The sequence below is a fragment of the Equus asinus genome, chromosome 11, assembly GCF_041296235.1.
Source record: "Equus asinus isolate D_3611 breed Donkey chromosome 11, EquAss-T2T_v2, whole genome shotgun sequence".
NCBI classification, from domain to species: Eukaryota; Metazoa; Chordata; class Mammalia; order Perissodactyla; family Equidae; genus Equus; species Equus asinus.
In genome coordinates, this window is record NC_091800.1 from 18,808,869 (window position 1) to 18,834,946 (window position 26,078).

At 34.9% G+C, this 26,078-nt stretch overlaps 1 protein-coding gene across 10 annotated transcripts in view; it reads right to left on the reverse strand.

Moving 5' to 3' along the window:
• The window catches only part of TRPC4 (transient receptor potential cation channel subfamily C member 4), a 210,748-nt gene that overhangs the window by 135,733 nt on the left and 48,937 nt on the right, over positions 1 to 26,078 (reverse strand). For all 10 annotated transcript variants that reach the window (XM_070520570.1, XM_070520568.1, XM_070520575.1 and 7 more), the window contains one exon: positions 18,135 to 18,539. In XM_070520570.1, the coding sequence (XP_070376671.1) occupies positions 18,135 to 18,512 (378 nt within the window). In that variant the 5' untranslated portion in view covers positions 18,513 to 18,539. The remainder of the gene's footprint in view (positions 1 to 18,134; positions 18,540 to 26,078) is intronic.

Consider the following 26,078-nt stretch of genomic DNA (forward strand, 5'->3'; position numbering starts at 1 on the left):
TCTTTGATTCAAGCATTGGCTTTTTCATATTTCAAAAGATATACATTCTTATTGCCTAAAGATTTTTAAAATGTCTAAAGTACAAAAAAGAAAACAAAATTCACCCTAAATCCCACTACCCAGATATATACGTCTTTAAACATATGTGTATATATAAAGACAAATATATATACATATGTATATATGTAGTTTATATAGAAAATTGGGAGCATGCTTTATACCTTTTTTAACAATTACAGGCTTTTATGGAAATATCACAATCACTGTAAGGAAGTCTGCATGACTTTTGTGGAACTTTGACTTCTCCAGATGTGGCGAGGCTCCTTGGAATGTTGTACCTCATTTACAATCCTACACAGCATGCTGGTGAGATAGAGGCCAAGTTTCAAAGGAAAAAATTCCCCCAAAATTTCATAACAAAAGTATTAATAATCTTGTTTTCATTCTGAGAATGATCTAAATCAGAATTGTTACCTTGACTAAAGCCCATAATCTCTTTGATGTTAGGTTTTTATCTTGCCAGATTGTCCTTTGCCTGATTTATTTTCATGAGTGATGATGGGGATTTTAGTCTGCCATATTCATTCATCCACCATCTATTTGACAAACTGTTACTTAATACCTAGGATGTACACAATATTATGTAGCCAGTGGAAGAGAACAAGACCAAGATTAGATTTGGTTTGGAGAGTAATTTAGGCCTAAGGAATGGATGGGTATTCATAAGTTTGAGAAGAAAGTGAACCTACAAAGACCATCCCAGTACAACGGTGATGAAGAATGATTAAAACAGTATTTTATTTTAAAAGACCCAAATACAATATCCACAGATAGTAAGAGTGTTTATAATTTACATATTAGGAATCACATGAGGGAATAAATTAAAGGGAAAAAACCTTCATTAAGAAGAATTAGCAAATTAAAGAAAATGAGGATAACATTATGATCTATCAATATCACATGATGTATTGTATGTAAGTATATTTCATGTAAGTATGCATTGTATGTAACTGACTAGGAAAGGTGAGGCCACAACAACTTAGTCTGCCAGGATTAAAACTATGGCTATAAAACCAAGGAGTGCTACTGAAATAACTTGTTTTTCAAAACTTCTCCTCTGAGATTGCATAAAAATAAATGAAATAACACTTGGAAAAATTCTAGGAACCGACAGTGTGAAGCTAATGAGAAGAGACAAGTGGTAAGTCAGGTGGTCCATGCAGCAGGGCTTTCTAGGCAAGAGAAGAGTGACAGGCACCCATACTCCTCTTAATGGAATGATGGCTTTCCTCTGTCCACAACTGAAGAAAATATCACCGAGATTTTTGGCTGGACGCTGAGAAATGCACATGTAAAGGGAAAGAATCTTTCTTTTTTCTTTCCTCCATTGTTTTCCTTTAGAAGTGAACTTGAATGTTTAGAAACAAGAACGAAAGACTTTAGCCCTTTCGTTCTGTAGCAACCAGCTAAGAGACTTCTTAACCTCTGTTTTAATGCGTCAAAAAATATCTATCAGGATAGGGGGAGTGCAACATTTTACTAGAGGAAGAAAACATTGGGGATTAGTTCCTCATCTCTCATGCCCCAGAAAAAATATACAGAAGGAGCTGAATCCCAGGGAAAATCAAAACAGACTCCACTCCACCACTAGTTGAAGAATGAAAAATGACCTGCTCTGCTTTTAGGATCCGATTTGTAAAGAATAGAATGGATTAGCTTACAGCAATGCTAAAATATCACTTTAGTCATTTTGCTATACAATTAAATTAAAAAGAAATCCCAAGAAGTATAGATCACGGTTGTTCATAAATTTCTGTTTGCTTCTTTTTGGCAACTTTTAATCTGAATTAGGTGACTTATAAAAGATGCATTTATACCAGTTAATAAAATCAGGTAAAAATGGACACATTTTTTGGAAACTTGTGATTTTATGGGGTCTTAACAAAACCTCTGCTAATATTGCAGAGTGCAAAACTGTAACCTACTGAAAAATAAACTATTACAAAGTATGTCATTATTATGTTTAAGTTTATGCCAGATGATTAAAACGACTACATGTATTTTTAAAGGCCTCAAATATTCACCAGGTGGCAGTGTTTTCCTTAAGTGTGGTCAAAACAAACTTCATCTGCTTGACCTCATTTATTAAAAGGAGGTAGTGTGACATAAGTGAGCAGATTTATTCCAACAATGTTGAATTTCAATACTCTGTCTCCTCTGAACATACCCCTCGAAATATCCCTAAGGGAACCTGTTTATTCTTCTATGAGAGTTTCTCCGATCATTTTCCATTATCATGACTTTTCCTTTTCCTTCTCTTTATTCACAGTGAAACTACATTTTATTTGATGGTTAATAACTTGTTTAGATTGTATTTATTTGGACTTCACTCTAGTTTTATAAGCCTAGTCCATTTCTTCTTTCCTGACTTCTAGACATCTCTGAGGTAATGGTCAAACTTCCTGGATCCACCCAACCTTTTATAGATTCACAACCCTCCTAATCATTATGCAGATATCTAGGAAGCCTTTTCTCAAAGGTTTTATCACCAGAATTCAACAAGTTTGCCTCCTGTGATCTGCATCGGCATATTCGAAACCTAATCATAACAACTTAGAAATGTGATGCAAATGTGAATCTTTAGAGATAAATCGAATTAGCCAGCTTGGTTCTGAAGTGAATGATGATGATGATGATGATAACAATACTAAATCTAATGTAAATACACTCTACACTTTACATGAAGTATTTCAAATTTGTAATTCTCATAATCATTATGAGAGGTAGCAATGGCTCTTTTCTGTTTCAAGTTAAATAATTACCATTGGATCATGAAAGTAGTAAGGGGTAGAATTAGGAATTGAATGCCTATCTGTCTGATTCCAAACCTGATCCTTTTCTGTCATGAAACATTTTCTCTTCTGTGAAACTAAGTCTTAATACATTTATTTATATTTGCTATTTTTCATGTTCCACAAAATATTTGACTGGCATTAAAAATGATAAATGTTTAGGACAATTAATTCAATTTGATTCTAGACGAAAACTGAATTTTCAGCCTGTCTCAAGAATGAATAATCTCAGTAATCTTTGGCAAGTTTCCTGAACTTCTCTAAACTTCACTTTCCTCATGTCTGTATAAGGCGATGGTTCTGGGAGTCAGCGTGTATGTGTGGGATTGGGAGGTGAAGGTGATATCAGAATGCTCATTAATTCTATCTGACTTCAAAGTTAGACATTAAGACTTTGCTTTTTGGTTGACAGAATCAGGCAGCGTAGGTTGGGGTTAGGTAGAACACAATATAGTAAGGTAAAAATCCATCCAAAACAGGTGCTTCCAGAATGCATGATTTAATGAACACTACCTGCAAGTTAGGCATTAAATTCAGGCTGAAAAGCACTAAATGTAATACACTTGAAGTGTACTTTCCTAAAGCTAGTAATTTAAGGTCAGGCCAGAAGAATCAAGGATGATAAAGAATTAATGCACTCTGATACTCTAAGGTAAAGTATGCAAGAGAAGTATGAATTAGCAACCTTTAGTACATACATAATTTATGAAATAAAAATTTTTAAAGTTTTCATTGATAGACCTAATAGTTATATGTGTGCAAAGAAAAATATTTCATATTGATTCCATTTAGAGTGAAGAGTAACTCATATTATTGTGCACAAAAAATTCATCTAAGAGGCCAATATATTACACTTTCCCAAATCCACTGAATATTTTTATATACTTTTATCATTTCACAGTCTCTTTGTTCTTTTATTGATATTAAGTTTCTTCAATTTTTGTATCTTGCATAATCTAACATGCATTTTCTTAGACATTAGGTACTATTCCCCCACTCCCACAAAAATATAGATGTAAATGCAATTGGAAAATCAATAATGTATAAAAGCAAAATAGATGAGGATACATATTATATATTATTATTTTTATTAATCTTGAAGCTGCAATTGATTGCCAGATCACATGTCTTGAGATCAAGGGCTTCTACATAACCATATTTTAACAATATTTTGGTCACAGTAGCCAGCTAAGGAAATTTTAAAGACAATAGAATAAAGAGAAAAATCAGCTGCAAGAAGAAAACTGGAAAAGTCACAAATATATGAGATTAAACAAAATGCTATTGAACAACTATTGTGTGAATGAATAAATCAAAGGGAAAATCAAAAAACACCTGAAGACAAATGACAATGAAAACACAACATACCAAAATCTATGTGATACAACAAAAGTGGTACTAAGAGAAAAGTTTATAGTAATGTAGGCCTACCTTAAGAAACAAGAAAAATCTCAAGTAAACAATCTAACTTTACACCTAAAGGAACCAGAAGAAATAAAGCCCAAAATCAGTAGAAGGAACGAAATAATAAAAAATCAGAGCAGAAATAAATAAAATAGAGACTAAAAAGACAATAGAAAAGATCAATGGAACTAAGAGTTGGTTCTTTGAAAAAACAAACATAACTTATAAACCTCCAGCTAGACTCACCAAGAAAAAAAGAGAGATGGCATAAATAAAGTCAGAAACAAAAGGGAAGAAATTACATAGATATCACAGTAATATAAAGGATTATAAGAGAATACTATGAAAAGCTATACATCAACAAATTGGATAATCTAGAAGAAATATATAAATTCTTAGAATTACACAACTTTCCAAAATTGAATTGAGAAGAAATAGAGAACCTGAATAGACTGATCATGAGTAAGGTGACCAAAACAGTAGTGAGAAACCTCCCATAAAACAAAAGTCCAGACCAGATGGCTTCCTCAGTGAATTCTACCAAATATTCAAAGAAGATTTAATACCTATCCTTCTCAAACTCTTCCAAAAACTTCAAGAGGATGGGAAGCTTCTTAACATTCTACAAGGCCAACATTACCCTGATACCAATACCAGACAAGGACAACACACAAAAGAACATTACAGGCCAATATTACTGATCAACATAGGTGCAAAAATGCTCAACAAAATATTAGCAAATCAGATATAACAATACATTAAAAGGATCATACACCATGATCAAGTAGGATTTATTCCAGGGATGCAAGGATGGTTTAACATCTGCAAATCAATCAACATGATATACTACATTAACAAAATGAAGAATAAAAACCACATGATCATTTCAATTGATGTACAGAAAGCATTCAAGATACAGCATCCATTTACGATAAAAACCCGAATAAAATGGATATAGAAGGAGAGTACCTTAACATAATAAAGGCCATATATGACAAACCTACAGCTAACATCATACTCAACAGTGAAAAACTGAAAGCTATCACTCTAAGAACAGAAAGAAGTCAAGGATGCCCACTTTAACCGCTCTTATTTAATATAGTATTGGAAGCCCTACCCAGAACAATTAGGCAAGAAAAAGGAATAAAAGGGATCTACATTGGAAAGGAAGAAGTAAAATTGTCACTATTTACAGATGACATGGTTCTATATATAGAATACTCTAAAGAATACACCACAAAAACTATTAGAAATAATAAACAAATACAGTAATGTTGCAGAGTGTGAAGTCAACATACAATCATCAGTTGTGTTTCTGTACACTATCAACAAAATAGCAGAAAGAGAAATCAAGAATGCAATCCCATTTACAATTGCAACAAAAAGAATAAAATATCTTGGAATAAATTTAGTCAAAGAGGTGAAAGGCCTATACACTGAAAACTATAAAACATTGTTGAAAAAAATCGAAGATGATAAAAAGAAATGGAAAGATGATCTGTGCTCATGGATTGGGAGAATTAACATAGTTAAAATGTCCATACTTCCTAAAGCAATCCACAGATTCAGTGTAATCCTTATCAAAGTTTTTCATGGAACGACATTTTTCTTGGAAATAAAACAAAGAATCCTAAAACCTATATGGAACAACAAAAGACCCCCAAAGAGCCAAAGTAATCCTGAGAAAAAAAGAACAAAGATGGAGGTCCCACACTCCCTGGATTCAAAATATACTGCAAAGCAATAGTAATCAAGACAGCACAGTACTGACACAAAAACAGATACACAGATTAACAGGACAGAACTGAGAGCCCAGAAATAAACCCACACAACTATGGACAGCTAATTTTCAATAAAGCAGCCAAGAACATACAGTGAAGAAAGGAAATTATCTTCAACAAATCATGTTGGGAAAACTGGACAGCCACATGAAGAAAATGAAAGTAGACCATTATCTTACACCATACACAAAAATTAACCCAAAGTGGATCAAAGTAGGACCTTGAATGTAGGACCTGAAACCATAAAATTTCTGAAGAAAACATAAGCAGTATCCTCTTCAACATCAGTTTAATCAGTGTTTTTTTGAATGTCATGTCTTCTCAGGCAAGGGAAACAAGAGAAAAAAAAATGGGATTACATCAAACTAAAAAGCTTCTGTCCAGCAAAGGAAACCATCAGTAAAACAAAAAGACAGCCCAACAATTGGGAGAAGATATTTGCAAATCATATAACTGATAAGGCATTAATATCCAAAATATATAAAGAACTCACATGACTCAGCAACAACAACAAAAACAACCCAATTGAAAAATAGGCCAAGGATCTTAACAGACATTTTTCCAAAGAAGATATACAGATGGCCAACAGGCCATGAAAAGATGTTCAACATGACTAATTATTAGGAAAATGCACACCAAAACAATCAGATATCATCTCACACATGTCAGAATGACTATTATTAAAAAGGCAAGAATTAAAAAGTGTTGGAGAGGATGTGGAGAGAAGGGAATCCTCACACACTACTTTTGGGGAATGTAAGCTGGTCCAGCCACTTGGGAAATCAGTATGGAGATTTCTAAAAAAATTAAGAATAGAACTACCATACAATCCAGCTATTCCACTTCTGGACATTTATCCAAAGAAGATGAAAACACTAATTTAAAATATATATACACCCCTATGTTCATTGCAGCATTATTCACAATAGCCAAGACTTGGAAACAACCTACGGGTCCATCAATGGATGAATGGATAAAGAAGATGTGGTGTATATATATATACAATGGAATACTACTCACCCATAAAAAAGATGAAACCTTGCCATTTGCAACAACATGGATGGATCTTGAGGGTATTAAGCTATACGAAATAAGTCAGACAGAAAAAGCCAAATACTGTGTGTTTTCAGTCACATGTGGAAGATAAAAACAAAAACAAACAAACACATAGACACAGATAATAGATTGACGGTTACCAGAGGGGAAAGGGGGAGAAGGAAGGGTAAAAGGGATAATAGGGCTCCTGTCTATGGTGATGGATGGTAATTAGTCTTTGGGTGGTGAACGTGACGTAGTCTACACAGAAATCAAAATATAATGACGTACACCTGACATTTACATAATGTTAGAAAACAATGTTACCTCAATAAAAAATTGAATAAAAATAACATAAAAGAAGAAATGAGGAAACACATGATTCCTTCACTGAAACTTTGCTCACTCAAACCATTTTCCTAACTTTCCTATCCATCTCTTCATCTTGAGTTGTTCTCTTTGCTGCTTTGCTACAGTGGAGTTGAAGAAAGAGCAGAAGCCAGTAATTCTGTGTCAAGAAAAATACGGTGATTTTATAATGCTCTTGCTTAGCACCAATAGTAAACACTGTATGGGTGATTGTACCTGATAACCTTTAGAATCTTTTCCAAACCTAAGAAATTATCTATGATTTTAAGAAAAGCCATTCCATTTTCCATTATTTTTGCTATGGAGGGGTATGCGTGCATACAAAAAAGTGTATGTGCATATATATGTATGTGTGTATATGTGTGTGTGTACACACACTTCTTGGTATTATGAAGTTCACAAAGTAGGGGAAAGTGACACATAGTTTCAACATAACATTCTAAGAGGTATGAAGAGGTGTAGGCCAGCCCTGGTGGTCTAGTGGTTAAGATTCAGTGCCCTCAATGCCTTGACCCGGGTTCATCTCCAGGTCAGGGAGCCACGCTACCCATCTGTTGGTTGTCATACTGTGGTGGCTGTGTGTTGCTGTGATGCTGAAAGTATTTCAAACACCAACGGTGTCATCCATGGTGAACAGGTTTCAGCAGAGCTTCCAGACCAAGACAGACTAGGAAGAAGGACCTGGCCACTCACTTCCCAAACAACTGGCCATGAAAACCCAATGAATAGCAATTAAACATCGTCTAATGTAGAGCTGGAAGATGAGAGGATGGCACAAAAAGACGAGGCAGGGCTCCACTCCGCTGTAAACAGGGTCGCTAGGAGTCAGAATCAATTCAATGGCACTAACGACAACTAACGCAAAAATGAAGTGGTGTATCAGGATACAATGGTAGCAAAGAAGAGGGATCTTTAATTCCATCAGGATTTCATAATTTATCTCACACATAAATGAGGAGAAAGATTTGTGTTGTCTGCAAAATAACCTCCTTCAGTCTGAGAGGCAGGGTCCATCTCTGCAGAGTCTCAGCCGGCAGGTCTCAGTTCAGAGACAAGCTCCTCTCTGAGTCCCTCAGCCTCTCCAACCACAGGATGACATTGAAACGTGCATTCCTTAACATGCAATCCTCTACACTCTTGTTAACCTCCCTCTTGCCACTAATTTCTCAATGTGCCAGCCCTGTTTCCTTATTACTGCCCATCTTTTCTACAACAATCTAGGAGAAATTGAGGAACCTGGATAAACAGTTTTGTTAAATCAGTAACTTTAAAGCACTTAAGATTAGGTCAGGAGCCTCCAGATGAAGGACTTTCAGGATATTCCTGTGAGTCAAGGCCATGGAGACATCTTTCCATGCTGCTCGAGGACTAATTTTTACTCCTAGGCTCCAGCATGTTCTGAAGGGCTGAGATTACTTTCTATCTGATGGCCAGAGTAAGCAGGCAGTTGGGCAAAGGAAGAGCAAGGTCATGAAAACAGAGAAACTGACATTCAAATCTCCCTTGGGCAAGTTATTCAATTTCTCTGAGCTTCAATTTTCTTATCTGTAATGGTTCAGTATAACTGGGAGGACTCAATTCAAAAAATGTGAAAATACACACTAGGCAGTCAAAAAAAAGTTTGTTAAAAAAAAGTTTGTTGTATTCTCTACTCACATGCTCATGCATTTATTCCTTCTTTAACCCCATTATTTAGTAGCGGCTGCTTAGATAAATGACAAACAAAGATTCTAAGCCTACCTTTAAGGTTAGCAAGAATGCACCCCGCAAATCGTTAGAGGGGTCTGCATAGGTTGCTAGAGGAGAGAAAGGCGTTTAAGTCCTCAGTTATTGACGCTGGCTTTGGGTAAGGTAACCTCTTTTTTTTAAAATGGCAATAATGAAAGAACTTATCACAAAGGTTGTTATGAGGTTTAAATGAGATAACAGCGTAGAATGTTCTTAGGAGAACGCCCAGCACATTGTAATACTCAATGAATGTTAACAATTTTTATTATTATCCCTTAACCTACAACCACTATGGTAAAATGTAATAGCAATTTACAATGTATCTCAACTTATTTGCTTTTTCAATTATGTGTTGTTTTGGAGAAAAATTATTCAATACTCTGCTCATTAAGGATTCTCTGATATTTTAGACAGTGGATAATACCCATAATGTAAAGTCTAAATAAATGCATAATTATTTCTAATATGTACTTTACTTATCATGGTATTATTGTATTAAAAATTCACATTTATGTCTGATGATACCAGTGCTGCTTAACAATTAAGTCTGTATCTCGAAATCAAACAAACATATATACTTTCCTAGGAGATTCCAGAAACTAAGAAGGAATTTTGCAATTAGGTTACACACATGAGGAGATGAGGACCGTGTAAGGTCGAGCCCCCTCCACTCACCCATCATGATCTCATTTAAAGGAAAAGAAGTTATGCATTCAGTTGGTAAATTTGCAGTTATGCAATTCTCTTACCCTCCAAAACCTATTCCCTCGTTCTGGGTGGGTTTGAGCCTTCTCTAGGAAGGGTGTGTTCTATAAGTTGCCCCTGACATGCTGAAAGCTCACACTTTGGAATCATTGTCAAGTGTTTCTAATATATGATTCAAACAATAGCAGCTTGGAATATTGATATGCCTAGAAGCTAAATGATCCAGAAAATGATTGCATAAAGAATAAATTGTGATAATGAAAATGTTAGCACTTTTTCTTTTTAAATGCCTAAAAAATTGCTTCTTAAAAAGAACATTTAAAATTCTACACTACTTAAATTCTCATTTTCTTGTGTTTCAGATATTAAAGCAATAAAACTTTACTTATTTTGCATCTAATCAGAGAATAAGTAAATATAGTAGGTTGAAAGAAAAGGGCATTTTGAAAACAGTTAGGAGACATTCTAATCATAATATGTATTTTTTATAATTCTCAATTATATTAACACCTTACCTATTCAATTAATTACAATTGTTAAGTGACTCATTTTATTCTTCAATGATTAATTTTTCAAATTATTATAATTAATGAAATTCATTAATATATTTCCTAATGAGACATCATGTTATTATTTTTAGACTGAATCACAATATTTATAATGTATTTCGGGGATTTAATAAAAATGACCACCAAAACTTTTCACCAAAGTTCACATTTGAAAGATTAGTTTCACTCTTTTATTTTAACACTAACTCACTCTTTATACTGGCCCTAACATTTCACAATGCATTTGCTTTGAGAAATATCTAGCTGCTTCAATGTCCATATGCATTTTTTATTAAATTAAATTTAATAAAGGCGAAATGCTCAAATGGCAGCAAGGTGGAGAGACTTACAGATACTGAGCTCTCTTAATGCTGAGCACTCTAGTGTGTTCACTATTTAATCTTTACAACAACCTGGTGAGCAAGGACTATAATCCTCCTCTTCTTTATGAGAAAGTCTAGCCTCAAAGACTAAATGATTTGCCTGAGATTATAAAACAGGATTTCCATCCAACTCTTTCTTTCTCTCAACTCTCTTCTCTACATCTCACTCCTTCCTTGTCCAAAAACAGAGACTACGGGCCCTGTCCTGTATTTTCCTACTGTAGAATGGAAATGCCTCAATGCTTGGAGCTTTGTTTTATTACTTGAGGTGGTTGTTTTTCACTGGATTTTCAGAAAGGGCTAAAAGCCTTTTACTCCTGTGGGTTCCAAACATATTTAATGATTATTATTTGTTTTTCTGTTCATAGTAAGTGCGGTATGCTGAGAGCAAAGAGCAAGAGAACATGTTTCAGAGGGCTCATTTACCTAAAATTTGCTGGTTTTCCAGAAGAATAAAATGTCAATGTGACAAAGGAAGTTAAATGGTGTGTTATGCTGAGTCATAATGTCCAGTTAGCTTCAGCCACGTTGTCATATTAATAGTGTAACATAGTCCATCTTTTAAAAATTCTTCCATTTAAGATGGTATTATTCAGATCTCACATGATTGCAAATTACCAGCTGACTAAACACAATCTATGTTCTATGTTGTAATAGTTTTTAAACTCCCTGCTGTGGAATAATGACAACTTAATTTTTAGACTTTCGAAGTACTTGTTAATAAAAATACTTTATATTGGTTACTACTTTACATTACTAAGATCATATTGGGGGACATTTTTCAGCTTTTTCATATTAATGGTAGTTTTAGACAATACTGAAAATAAGTTTTCTATTGATAGTTTACATCAAAATATAAAGAAAGTGCAATTCATGATTTATCAGGCTATGTCTCACAAATATTTTGGTGGAGAACATCTTTAATACTCTACAGTAATTCTCTCTCAGTCACTCACTCTTGCTTTCGCTCTCTCTCTCTCTCTGAATTTTGATAGTCCCTAAAATTATGGTTACACATATATTTAGGTTCATTTACTGTCAATATCCAGGATGTCATAAAAACAAATAGAAATGGGTAACCTCAATTGGTTAACCACTGAGGAAGCTGAAATGTTTGCATTCTGCAAGGGGCAGCTCTAAAGACTAGGGCATATAGGCTGTCTCAGTGTACAGTATCACTTATTAGGCACCATATGATTTCACGGGACTGCAGAAGGTAAATTACTTGTTCTGAAGCCCAGCGAGGAAAACCACATGAATGCAAGAGTTAAAAGTAAACATTTTCAGGGCATCTGAGTCGATGCAGAAAGTAAATGGATTCAATCTGAAAATTTTACGTTTGTTTAAAGAACATAGTTCTCCGCCCCGTAGCCAGGGATATATTTATTAGCATCCACATCAGCAGCGTATGTTTTGGGTTGCACGTATATTTGCATTAATATGCTAATGCCAATCTCCTATTTCTTTGATTTTCTGATCACATAATAAGTACTGATTCTAAAACCACAAATTGTATTAGCAAATTTACTGAAACTATTAAAAAAAGATCCCCTATGCACACTGAGATGGAAAGAAAAAGAATAAACTGAATTAAATTCTCCTTTACTCTCTGAACAGAGTTTCTGTTTCCAATGATTGCACTTTTCAAATGAAAGAAGAAGACATGTACTCTAGTGGGTATATTGCTGATGCGTAACTTCATCGTTTCAGCATATGTTGCATTATTAGTATACTTGTTTGTCAATAGGAAGACAGAGATGATGGCATAATACAGTAATAATAGTATATTATGCTGTTATCACGTTACCTTATAAAACACTTTTGCAGAACTCAAACACCACGGGTAAGTGGTATTCAAGTAAATCAATACTGTGATCCTAATTAACAGCCTAGAAAACCAAGGCTCAGAATGGTTCAGAGACTTGTCCTGTTAGTAAGTGGTAAATAGAGCTGGAAGTCAGCATTTCTATCACTCAATTCTGTTCTTCTCCAGCACTTCACAGTTTCTAACGACATTGTTATTCCTTAGTATTTATTGAGTGACTAAATTATAAACGGAATTATAATATCAAGATAGAGACACAGTCTGAATATGTGGATCTAGAGGCCCTTTTAAATTTATCTAACTCATATCCTAAATTAGGATAATTAACTAATGATTTAAATGACTCCCTTCAAATTGGTGCAGTGGCTAGAGCCAGACAACATAGTGGTTGACTTTTGTGACTCTTGAGTTCCAGTACTGATATTTCCTGGGTTTGTGATCTGGGACATACTGCTTATGCCTTTTGGGGGTCTTCATTTTCTCACCTTCAAATGAGGATAACAATAGTATGTACCTTCATAGGATAATGTGAAGATTAAATGACATAACGCAAACAAAATTCTTATCACAGTTACTGGCCTAGTGACAGGCTCAATGAATGCTACCTAGTATTATTATTGTTGCTGTCATTATTACTATCATTATTAATATCATCATTCAGACTATTCTGAAGTTGGTTGCTATTAATTTATAGATCCTTTTATTCAGGTCAAACTCCAAACACCATCGGATCTCTCTTTCCTTTCCCTCCTTTGTAAAATGAAGAGATTAGATTAGATGATCTCCAAAATCTCTTATGACTATAAAATCTGGTATTCCTTCTAGCAGAGCTTTAAAACCAAAATTTCTTCAACTGAAATACTCTAGGATCTTAAATATTGAATGAATAAGTAATCTTTAGCAAAGTCTTTTTCCCAAAGAAGAGAAAAAATAAAAATATTAGTAAAACTGGGAAACTCTCATATATTAAAGACCACTGAATCATTAGTATTTAAGGGAATTAACTCAAATCTCCTGAAAGCCAGGTTAGCATAGCATAGTTCAACACACCTAACCTAAACAGCTATAGGTATTCGGTAACTTTCAACATCCTCTAAGTCAGTTGTCAAAATGTTATCTCCAGACCAGCACATTAGTATCACCTGAGTACTTGTTAGAAACACAAGTTCCAGAGCCCCATTCTTGACCTGTGGCATCAGAGGCTCTTGGGCGGGGTCCAGCAGTCTGTGTTGTAACAAGCCCACCCAGTGTTTCTGATGATGCTTAAGACTGAGAACCTCTGTATAAGTGAAAAATGGAAAAGAAAGTTCTGTTTCTGATAAAAATTTACTGAAGCAGCTGAAACTGAAATTGAATCTGGCCTTAGAAGACCTTGAAGAGAAAGGTCTGCGAGAAATAATTAGAAGTCAAGTAACCAATCAATTGACTGAAAAGGCTGGTAAGATGTCACTCTAAGTTATTCCTTGTAGATAAATAAGGTACCAAGGAGGTTAAAGAAAAGTTCAATAAAATCATCAGAGAAAATCAGACTAATGATTCCGGCAAGAGAGCATTCCCCATAAGAATACATAATGTTTTATCTTCCTGCTTAGTGTAGAGAACCACATGGTCTCTAGGCTGTCTACTACATGAAAGAAATGAACTGAGTATTATCCTTTCCGTTTTTCTATAGTAAAAATAAAACACTAGGAACTCAATACCCTGATTTATGAAGGTCTACATTAAATACGGAAGGAAATATTTAATGATCTATGCCCATCTATTTATCTTCATTAGATGCTGCATGGAAAAAATCTTTTAATATACTAGCCATCACAAACATTCAAACAATACGTCAGGGAAAGAAGAGAAAATCAATGTCATAATGATAGGAAGACAAGTGATTTCATTTGTTTCAATGTCCTTAGTATTTATATATCAATTCCAGACTCTTTCTTAAGTCCAAAATTTCTATTGCCTCCTAGACATCGATTTCAATAAATCATAAACTGAGTATATCCAACCAGGTCCTATAAACTCATTAAGTATCTCACTTAACTTTCTCTAGTTATAAACCTTTAAACATTCTTCCTCCTTCTTCTTCAGGCCCTTCTCCTTCTCCTTCATGCCCCCTACCCAGGAATATTTTGTATTTATCAAATCCAGTCAACTTAGCTTCATAATTAGCTGAGGATTTATTTCTCTTTCATCTCTTCCATTGTGATCCCCTTTATTCATATTCTTGTGATATTTTTCCTGTCTCTCTTCACAACTAGACCTCAAGACTCTGGAGAACAGGAACTGTGCCTCCTCCCCAGCACCCAGCACAGGGCCTGACACAGTAAGCATACACAAATCCTAAGCTGTTCCCTGGTGAATGTACTGCAATGGTAGACAAATTAATCTGAAATCTCATAGCTCTCATGATTTCAGGATGCCATCAAACACTGCATCTTTTTCCACAGAAAGAAATTAATGTGTGCCAAATTTGTAAAAGACGAATATATATCCTAATCCACATTTGTCACATTTTAAGTTCTACGTAAGCGTTCCAATCATCAGATTTGTATGATTTTTATATTAGATCCTCTTTACTGACTCATTTTAGGACAACTTATGTTTATTTTGTCGACTTGGGTATTGTTTTCAGGTTTTAACACTTGACTTCAATAAACCTCAACAAAATTAATGGACTGTGTTCCAGAGTCTTTGGGGGATATCCATGAGAATGGGAATTAGGCAAATTATAATAATACCCAAAATGGCTTTCAATGATCACAAGAATCATCTAAGGAATTACAATTTATGGGAGAAAAATTCCTATCAAGAACATATTTGCTACCTACAACACACTGTTTTTTGGAAACTGTTATTCCAAAAGATGTTGGCTGCACTGGAGATGTATTACCCAAGTAAACCACAGATCAACAGCCAAGCTCTAATGGGATTTCACTGCACCCCCAGCCCTGGGAACATCTCTTCTGTGCTATACTGTATACATTTCATGTTGTAATAGCCTCACTTTCGTTGTACCAGATACCAGGAATTCTGAGGTAGATCGGATTTGTTCTATCAAAATTATAACGTTCAAGCAAAAAGATACAATTTTTGTTTATTCCCAGTGCCTTCACTGAAGAGGAATTCTACAATGTACAAATAGAAAAGGAAAATTCTTGGCCAGCAAACTGATACAAGATAAATCTTCCAGAAACACGTGGCCTGGGATATTTCAGACTCCTGGCAGATTGCAAACCTTTACTGCCTTTTATTAATAATCAGGGTTCAGATCAAGTGCCTCTAAGGAGCCAAGACCACTTGTGAGACTAGAGTTTAGCTCAGAAGTTGAATATCTTCCAACAAGCACTCTCATAATAGCAGATATCTTCTCCAGACACCAAATTACTCTGGGCAGCACAAATGTCATTGACTAAAGAGACATTGAAATGTATGGCAAATTTCTCTAGAAAATATAACTAGGAAAGTTATTTAATAATAAACATGAAAAACAAATTTAATGGCAGTTTTGTTCTATAGACTTGTTCCACTCTAAAATGATCTAGACCTTCAGTCACAACATCTATCTTATGTTTGCCTACACAGGCATAAAACAAGAAGGTGTACAATATAAGATCATTGTTATTAAAAATGCAAATACTGGGGCTGACTCCGTGGCCGAGTGGTTAGGTTCGGGCGCTCTGCTGCGGCGGCCCAGGGTTCAGATCCCGGGCGCGGACATGGCCCCGCTCATCAGGCCACGTTGAGGCGGCGTCCCACATCCCACAGCAAGAAGGACCTGCAGCTAAGATATACAACTATGTACTGGGGGGTGGGGGGCGGTTTGGGAAATAAAGCAGGAAAAAAAAACAAGATTGGCAACAGTTGTTAGCCCAGGTGCCAATCCTTAAAAAAAAAAAGGAAGATTGGCAACAGTTGTTAGCCTAGGTGCCAATATTAAAAAAAAAAAATGCAAATACTTTAAGGGTGTGATTGCGGAAGAAATTTCAAAATCATAAGGTGACTAAGGAAATAGCACCTGAACTAACACAGATAAAAACAGACTCCTGTTCATTCCCGCCTGTGTTCTGCACTTCCTTAGTGGTGATAAGCTGGGATATAACATAACGTAAGTCTTTAGATGCACCCACTACCTATCCATCCCTGCCAGGGTTTGTAAAAGTTTGAAAGGATAGATAAAACAAGCAAATTTTCCTATCAGTAAAGTTTTACCAATATGATAGGAAGGTAACCTACAAATAACTGGGTATGAAACAAACAACAAAACACCAGTATAACGACAAGCAGAGAAATACTGTTACTGTGGAGTGTTGTTTTATCAAAGTTTAGGTTTGGGTAAGAAGAAAGAGTGAACAGTGATGAGTTATAAGAATGGTCCATAGAGCACAGACTTTTGAGAACACAGGGAGAGCTTTTCAGGTGACACTCAGCCAAGAAGTTCTTCTCCCAATAATAGCAAGGATCGTATAAAAGTCTTCCAGTGAAGCAAACGTAATGGTAGCTACAGTAGACTTTGCTTTAAATGAATGTAACATCTCCTAATAGTCTATATTTTCAGAGATAGAGATTTGCATTATCAAGCAGGACAGAAATTGCTAGAGCTGTAATAACACACATTTTATGTGATTTCACTTTAAAAGACAGATTTTGAGCCACTGCAGTAAGAGCAATGTCTTTGCAATTAGTCAATTAGACTTGATACAGGGAACTGAAGAGTCCCATGTGAAAGGAATAAGGATCAAATAGATTCAGGTACAGGCAGTAACAAAGGGAAAGATCTAGACAAACAAAAACAGACTCCTTTTTTGTTTCTGTCTACAATTTCTCCACTTCCTTAGTGGTAAAAAACCAGGAAGATAACAGGGGAAAAAACCACATTGTATTGATAATTGTGCCCCATTTTTGCTTATTTTCTACTGAAGACGTTGACCTATAGCTACACTTTTGCCATTAGTAAATTAGATATAGTTAGGTCTACATTCAGAGCTCAGTTCTTTTCTAGTAATATTTTTGTTTTTTTATTTAAGTCTCAATTTAAAAGAATCCACTAGAGTTGGCTCAGAGCAATATCAAAATTAGATGGTGCAACTCACTTTTGCAGTAAGATGCAGAATCTCAGAAGAGGCAAGCAGGTTAAACAGGAAAATGGCCAAAGAATTCAGTCTGCTGCTGTAGAATGTTAGGAAATAAAAAACAAGAGGAAAAACACCACACATACACAGTAAGCCCCCAAAACCATTATATGTTGAGCACTACATAGAAATGTTTCCAATGTACGGGAAGCCAACATATGTTACTTGGTTTTGCTTTAGTTCTCACTAAAGGTCTGATTTGCCAGAGTAGGCAGTGCAGGAGGAGATGACTGTCGGAGGATGTGAACTGTGTACTTAACAGTTATTTTCCGTGGCTTCTGATTCCAATGCTTCTATTTCTTAAAATTTGGGAGAATTTGAATATCTATAGAACCTTTACGAAAGGAAAATAAATTAAAAATAGTATTTTGCAAGTACCTGTTTTTCTCCACTGGGCTTTTTGTGGTTCAGTAACAGCTCAACAGCGCCGACGACTTCTTTCCTTATAGCATGTAATAGAGCATCTCCGACATAGACATTAAAGCTTAAGAGCAGTTCAATGAGCTCCAAGTTCTCATTTTCAATTGCAATGAGGAGAGCAGTTCTTCCAAGAGGATCAATGCAATTAATATTGATTTTAAAATAAATTTCAGCTTCCTCTAGGGATTTCTTGACGCTTGCATAATCTCCCTTTTCCACAGCATTTAAGTAGGCTTTTTCTGACGGTGAGAGTTCCGATTCTGCTCGAACTATCCTTAGAGGGATGCGATCTCTGTAGGGGGCATTAACATTTCTTTTGTAATAGAACTGAGCCATGTTTCATGCCATGCTATTTCTTTGTCTCTGAAAGTGCAAACAAAAACCAAAAAACACAAGGATTAGCGTTAGTATATTTTTTAATTACTTTGCATCACATGTAACAACTCATAATGATGCCAATAATAACAATGATACCATTATTAAGTAATAAGAGTTAAGAATTTTTTCCCCTTAAACAATGGAAATAGAAAATAATTCTTCAGTTACCTAGAAACACAAGTGGCAAAGTCCTAATCTAAGAGGAATAAAAAGAGGTTAGCATTCGGCAAGTTATTTTAAAAAGTGACATTCGTCAGAGGATGCACCTATAATTTTTGGATATTATTTACAAAATTTATTATAAATATGTAGTTTTTAGCAGAGAACCTTGAAAATCAAAGGCTATATTTTAAAGTCCCAAAACTGGACCAGAGATCTTCAAATATATCATTCACAGTCAATTTTGTTAATCATGGAGATGCTGTTGAGATTATGGAATATCACTACCTGGGTAAAATGTTTTTCACCTGTCATGTATTCTATTCTCAATGTTAGTAAGTACTGACAACAAAGGTAATGTGAGTTATGACATTACTGTCAATAAAATATCATACTGACCTTGATGAGCATAATTTTATTTTTTCTCTTTGTAAGGAATTCACTGAGGGGGAAGGAATGTGCACTGATGATATTAATGAACGAGATGAGTCTAGGCAATTCAATTTTCAAAGGAAGGGTTTAGAAAAGAATTAAAAACATAGAAAGTTGATTATGAAATATCATTTCCTTTTTTTTTCTTTGGTGAGGAAGATTGGCCTTGAGCTAACACCTGTTGCCAATCTTCCTCTTTTTGCTTGAGGAAGAGTGGCCCTGAGCTAACATCTGTGCTCATCTTCTTCTATTCTTCTTCTATATGTGGGATGCTGCCACAGCATGGCTTGATGAACAGTGTAGGTCTGTGCAGGAGATCCAAACCTGCAACCCTGGGCATCCGAAGCAGACGGTGTGAACTTAACCACTAAGCCATCAGGCCAGCCCTGCAAAATACTATTTTCTTAATTTTATTACTTTATATCATGAAACAATAAACTACAAGGCAGAACTATATTCATAATAAAATGTATTATTATTTGGAAGTTACAGTAAAGAAACAGTTGAAGAAGAGGAAATTATTTCAAATAAATAAAAGATCATCTTAAGATAGATTAATAAGAACATGTTTGCTGGAAAGTATATTGATTTGGTATCATCCTAATGACACAAATTTAGAGAATAATATATTATGTTTTGAATAGAATTTCTTTATTGCTGTTAGTTTCTGATTTCATACTTATGAACTATTTTATTATTCTGTGTCATTTATATTCAACTCACATGTTTATTTACACACATTTACTATATTAAATTAAAATTAATGGGGCATTCTAGGTACCTGAACATGCATATTCATCTTAATTGATCTTTTTAGACCTAATCATCTTATGAGTAAATTAACGTAATTTGAATAATGCTTTAACTGTAGATTAAATATGCTTTGCATTAACAAATGTAATTATATTTAATGTGATGTTTTCAATTTGGGATATTACACATTGTTTGTATGTTACATCAATTTAATGGTAATTTTAGTTAACAAGTAGTTAAATTTTACCCTTTGATGTTCAGATTATTCATCTTGATTTCTCAAATATCTTTGTTCAGAATCTAAAAGATAAAACTATTATTTCGTTCCTTTCTGGCATAATAGATTTAATATTTTATTGAGGCCCCTTCACAGACTAACCAAAAACTGGGAATCCCATAATCCGGAAAACTTTTCTCAAATATTTCACATTTTATTAGTTTTGGTGTTTTAAACGTATAATGATCAACTAAACAGCATTATGTAAATTTATTTTCTCAATTGCAGACAGGGGGTGTTGAGAGTTTTTTAAGTGGCAATGTTAATTTTTAGAGCAAAATGAAGAGTAATACTGGTGTTCAAATGTATTAATTTTAGATGTGCAAATTACTTGCTTGAAGTGTGATTATAATTTTCATATTTTGGGGATGCTTTAACTCACCAGGATAATGGTAATAGTATATATATGATCAGATAACAAGAACAGTTTAATATTCCTCCAGTATAATTAAAATGTCAATAAATCAGAATCATTATGATTCTACATATCTTATTTTAATTTTCTGATCCTGAATGCCCCATTTATGTATCAGTAGTAACGTTAACACATTTGTCTTAGAAAGTCAGCCTTTTGTCACCCACTTCCCCAGCACTTCTTTCCAAATCCATGTCAGCATCCATAAAAGCATGTGGGATCAATGTCATGGCCTCCACATTGTAATTTATTAATCTAAATCCTTCAGAATGACAATAACTAACATTTATATTCCATTTCAGCAGTACACATTCTTCTTTATTATCTCACATCTTCCTCACCCATGCTTCTTGGAAAAATATGTGAATATTCCTTTTTCAGAGTTGAATTCTAGGTTTCCTACCAATAATGTCTTTGCTTAAGACTAATGTTTGAATATAGCTTACCCAAAATACAGGTTAAAATGAAAGTATGAACACACATACACACACACACACACACACACACACACACACTGTATCCAAACTTCATGTGAATTGTGGCTCAATCAAGATTAGGGATCAGCCTAGATGATGGAAAAATTGTATTTTATTTTATTTACTTTCTTTTATTAAACATGGTACCAAATAAAGAATTAGATAGCAAACAACATCTGACTTCTCATTTTCAAAGGGAAGAATATCGGTGACAATGAAGGGACTGGTGCACAATATAGAAAGTACTAGAGAACTTGGGGGAGGGGACAGATAATGAGAAGTTAGACATCAAAATCTATTTCATTTAACCCAGATAACTGCCATAAATGTAAACTACCTAAGTATGTTTTAAAAAGAGGATACTACACGGAAAGAAAGACATATTTAGTCAGCACTGTATTTAAGACAAGAACTGGGCATGAGCCATGATGTTAGAACCTGCTTCTCCATCAGCAAAGTGAGGAAAACAGCACTTATGAAGGCCTGGGTGAGAAGGAGCAGTTAGTACTCAGGAAGATCTTTTCCTAACTATAATGTTCTCCTTCAATTTCTTGGATTTGAAAAAATTTAAGAACTCACATTGGGAAGGACAGACGGATTTGAAACTTATTTAAAATTTAAATACAATAAATAAATACAATTTAATTATTTATGATGGAATATTGAAAAAAGAGAGAGAAAGAGAGAACAATTCTGATGGCTAAAACCTTAAAAGAGGAAGGAAGAGAATATAATTCAGTACGTAGACTTCTCCCCTGGCTTACTTGAGATGCAAGGATATTCACAGAAGGACGAAATCAAGTTTAACATTTTAAAGCTGAGATATATGAATCCAACAGTGAGTGGCAGGTGCTGATAAGGCTGATGGAGTTCCTGCGCTGACACACTTATCAGCCGCGATGGAATTGCTACTGGATAGAAAGTCTGTCAAAGAACAGGGCAGTCAGTGCAGCTAATACTTTGACTGAAGTGTGAAAATAAAAGCTTCTTCCTGGTCCCGCACTTTCAGAATGAACTTTCTGGAGGGGAAAAGATTTTTTTTCCCCATGAAATTACAGAATTTAACAGATCTTCTGAATTCAATGACTCCGTTATAACATATAAACCAGAAGTGAAATCACTGCTTCATCAGGTTATATTTCAAAGACTCAGAAAAGAAATGGGAAGTGATGGAAAAAACCTCAAATCTCGTGATGTGAAATTTTAACTAACTTAAGGTTTATTTTCCCTAAAGGAGTGAGGCTTTAAAAGAAACAAAAAGGTGACAAGAGCTACAACTCAATATCAATCCCCAAAGAAATTTAAGGAATTGTTACTGGATACGAGGACACATAATTATCTAAGCCACAAAAAGATATACAGGAAAACAGAAGTTCTAGCTATTTATGTGGATCTGAAGGCATATTCCCAAAGGATAAACTTAGTTGTGCGGTGGAAGGAACAGTGAACTTGAATTCCAAGCAACGTAAAGGAAAGAAAATATTCAGAAATCTCCACTCAAGTAGACATTATTAAAGGCACAGTGAATTTTCCCCAAACATCTCTCACTCTTTTTTTTTCTTTTTATTCTCTAGTTCACTGTCAACAGATACAAGTTCACAGGTGTGATCTCATGACACAGTGAGAAATAAAGTCCTCTTCTTCTTGTTAGGATACTCCAACCCACACATAAGTTACATTTGTGCTTTTTCTGGAATCTGATATGAAAGAACTTATCCCCAGATACCTTATTCAGAATCAGTCCAATTTGTATTTCTTCTTGCTATTGGTATCGCATATTATCTCAATAATCTTTGGCATAATACATATTCCACATAAAAGCATAAAGCTCTGAGTTTTGCCACCATTCTAAATTCCAGACCCTTTCTACTTTCTTTGGACAGGATGTTATAGGCACATTTCAGTAGCTGAAAGTCTTATTCCAAAAATGCCACACTTTGACTGAAATATTTTGTGACTTAGCCTGACCAAAAATTCACTGCCAAATTTTTTCTTTTGTTTTGATGTTGTAAAAGCACAATGAACTATTAAATTTCTTTAAAAGGTTTTAGAAATCCAATTGTGAATTCCAAGAAGATAGTGTTACAGTACTCAATGAAAGGAAAAGCACTTTACTAACTAAAATATTATGACATCCTGGAATTTTAAAGAAGAAAGTCAAGATTATACCCATTTTTAAAATTGAAGCTTCTAATGATTTAACAAGCACCAAACTTAAACTAAACACTAAATATCCCCATTTAAAAAATACACATACTGAGGAGAATGGCACAGGCAAGGCAAAAATGTCTATCATTTTAGTCTCATGTGATTTGGAAAACATATGCAGCCGTCAAAGCTTGAATTTCCACTCTGAGAGTCAGAATGTGTGCATTTATCTACTTCTTTTTTCCCTCCAATTTCAAAGGAAAAAATGGTCTCTCTCCACTCCAGCTATCAATCCTGCTGTCTGAATTTTCACCCGTCTCTAGGTCTGTTTCAGACTTTAAATCTCTTTCTGAAAACTGACCTTTTCCCTTCAAATTTCGAATGTACTGAAATCTCACAATTATTTTAAAATTCTAACTATCTTTGGTAATTCTCTGCCTCTTATCTCAGATTTTCTTTATCTTATAAACTTTACACTCATCTCTTACTTACTCATTTACTCTTTCACATGGTATTTATGTCTATCACGGAATAAATTTTTTTTAAGGTCAGTCATGTCCTGTTAAGCTGCCAGGTACATTGTGGCACTTTTAAGACCTTATAATACTCGATTTTTCAGCAGCGTCTAGTGACCAAGCCCCTTCAAATGAAACTTGTCCTGCCTTCGGTTCCATGACCCCCTTCTCTAATGCTTTGCCTCAACATCATCTCTCTCAGTAGTTCATCCAGACTCCTTCTCTTCCATCCAAAGCTAAAATGCTGTTATTACCAGGATTCTGCCCATTGCCTTTTTCTCCATCTGTCACTCTCATTAGTTATTCTCATCCATTGCTCATTATTCAAAATATTCCATAAAACCCATATCGATGTTTTAAATATGCTATATGCTTAACTATGCTCTAAAATCCATGTTGCCTGACTATATCTAAGTCCTAGACCTGTGCTATCCCATATGGTACTGACTAGTCACATGTTGCTATTTATTATTATTATTATTTTGTGTGTGTGTGTGTGAGAAGGATTGACCCTGAGCTAACATCTGTACCAATCTTCCTCTATTTTGTATGTGGAATGCCACCACAGCATGGCTTGGTGAATAGTGTCTAGGTCTGCAGCTGGGATCCAAACCCACAAACCCTGGGCTGCTGAAGCTGAGCACGAGAACTTAACCACTACACCACCAGGCCAGCCCAGACAAGTGGCTATTTAAATCTAAGTTAACTAACATTCAATAATATTAAGAATCATTTCTGGAGTCTTACTGTCCACATTTCAACTGCTCAGTAGCATTCCCTCTCTATAATGCTGACTTACCTTATCCCCTCATTATCTTTTACCTGGCTACAGTCATTTCCTTCTAAACCATCTCACTGATGTTATTCTTACATCTGCCCTATTTAGCTTCCACAGGTCCAGATACCTAATCTTTCTAAAGTGTAAATCTGATCAAATGACTCTCTCATTTATAATCCTTAAACAACCAATAACCACTCACAGGAAAAATACTAACATCATGGAATACTGGACTCTCCATGATCTGGCTTCCAAATGACTTCTTAGACATTTTTCCCCAGACTGCCCCTGGAAAACCTTATTTTACACTGACAAGAGTACCAAACTACTTAGCTCCTATAGCTCTAAGCATTTTCTCATACTGTTCTTTATAACAGGAATACTTTCCCTCCTCTTGAGCCTCTGGCAACTCCTGCCAAGTTTTAAAACCTTCTGTGAAGTATCATAGTCTCTGAGGACTTTTCTTCCCTTCATCTTAAGGCGGGGTTAAATAGCCTTCTGTATGCATCTTCAGAAACCCTGTGGATCTCTTAGATGCAGAACATTTCTGACTCTACAGGAGACTGTGACTTACACAGTTTGCACGCACAGTGGTAAGCAACTAGTAAGTGCCCAAAATTTGTTGATGAACCCATGAATTAATGACTATACTTTTAGAGTTATCCCATTAATATTTCAGATAAAAGAATAAAACAAATAGGGTCAATTGCTTTAATCACTTTCCTGAAATAGGTTTAGCACTTACCGGCCTATTGAATATAACAACAAATAACTGAACATCCAGTCAATAGTCATTAAACTATCAAATACATTGTGCAAAATGGTCTTATTTTTCAGCCAGTTTTCTTTTTTGCTTATCTTTACCCCCAAGCTTTTGTCAGATGTATGAAGAATTATAACAGTAAGCTGTCAATCAACACCTATGTAGCTCACAGCTCTGGATATGCTTCTTACCCCTACAACCTAAAACCATCCGAAGGGCATAAGACATTAGCCACTCGGCTGCCACTTCCAGGGGAATATGAGCACAGAGGAAAGATACAAGATAGCCTAGGAATGCAATTTGAATATCTAATAATAGAAGAAGTAGAGTTAATGTACCAGACAACGGGAGACTAAAGTATGCATATTAATATCTACAAAATTACAAAAAAGGATAGGAGAAAAACTGAGGATTAAAAAGTTGTTAAGAAGAAGTAATTGGAGATACTGGTAGAATGACAACAGAATGAAAGTGAACTGAAAGTTCAGGTCATGAAATTCTTCCGGTTTGGAAAATATAAAATGAGAGAGAAAAGAAAATAGATATTTAAGGGCTAACATCTATAAAATAGCAATTGCATAAAAAGAAAATAAAATAATGGAGTGTAGGAAATATTTTTAGTAGTAATGACCAAGAATTTTCATAATTATAAAAGATAGAAGATCTCAGATTGAAGTGATCCACAGTGCCACATAGGATATGTAAGAGCAACTCCTTCATAGACAGAAAAATTCTAAAAGAGGAAAAAGAATCCCATATGAGAACTGTAACCACTATTAGAATAGCTATGTAAACATTAATTATTATT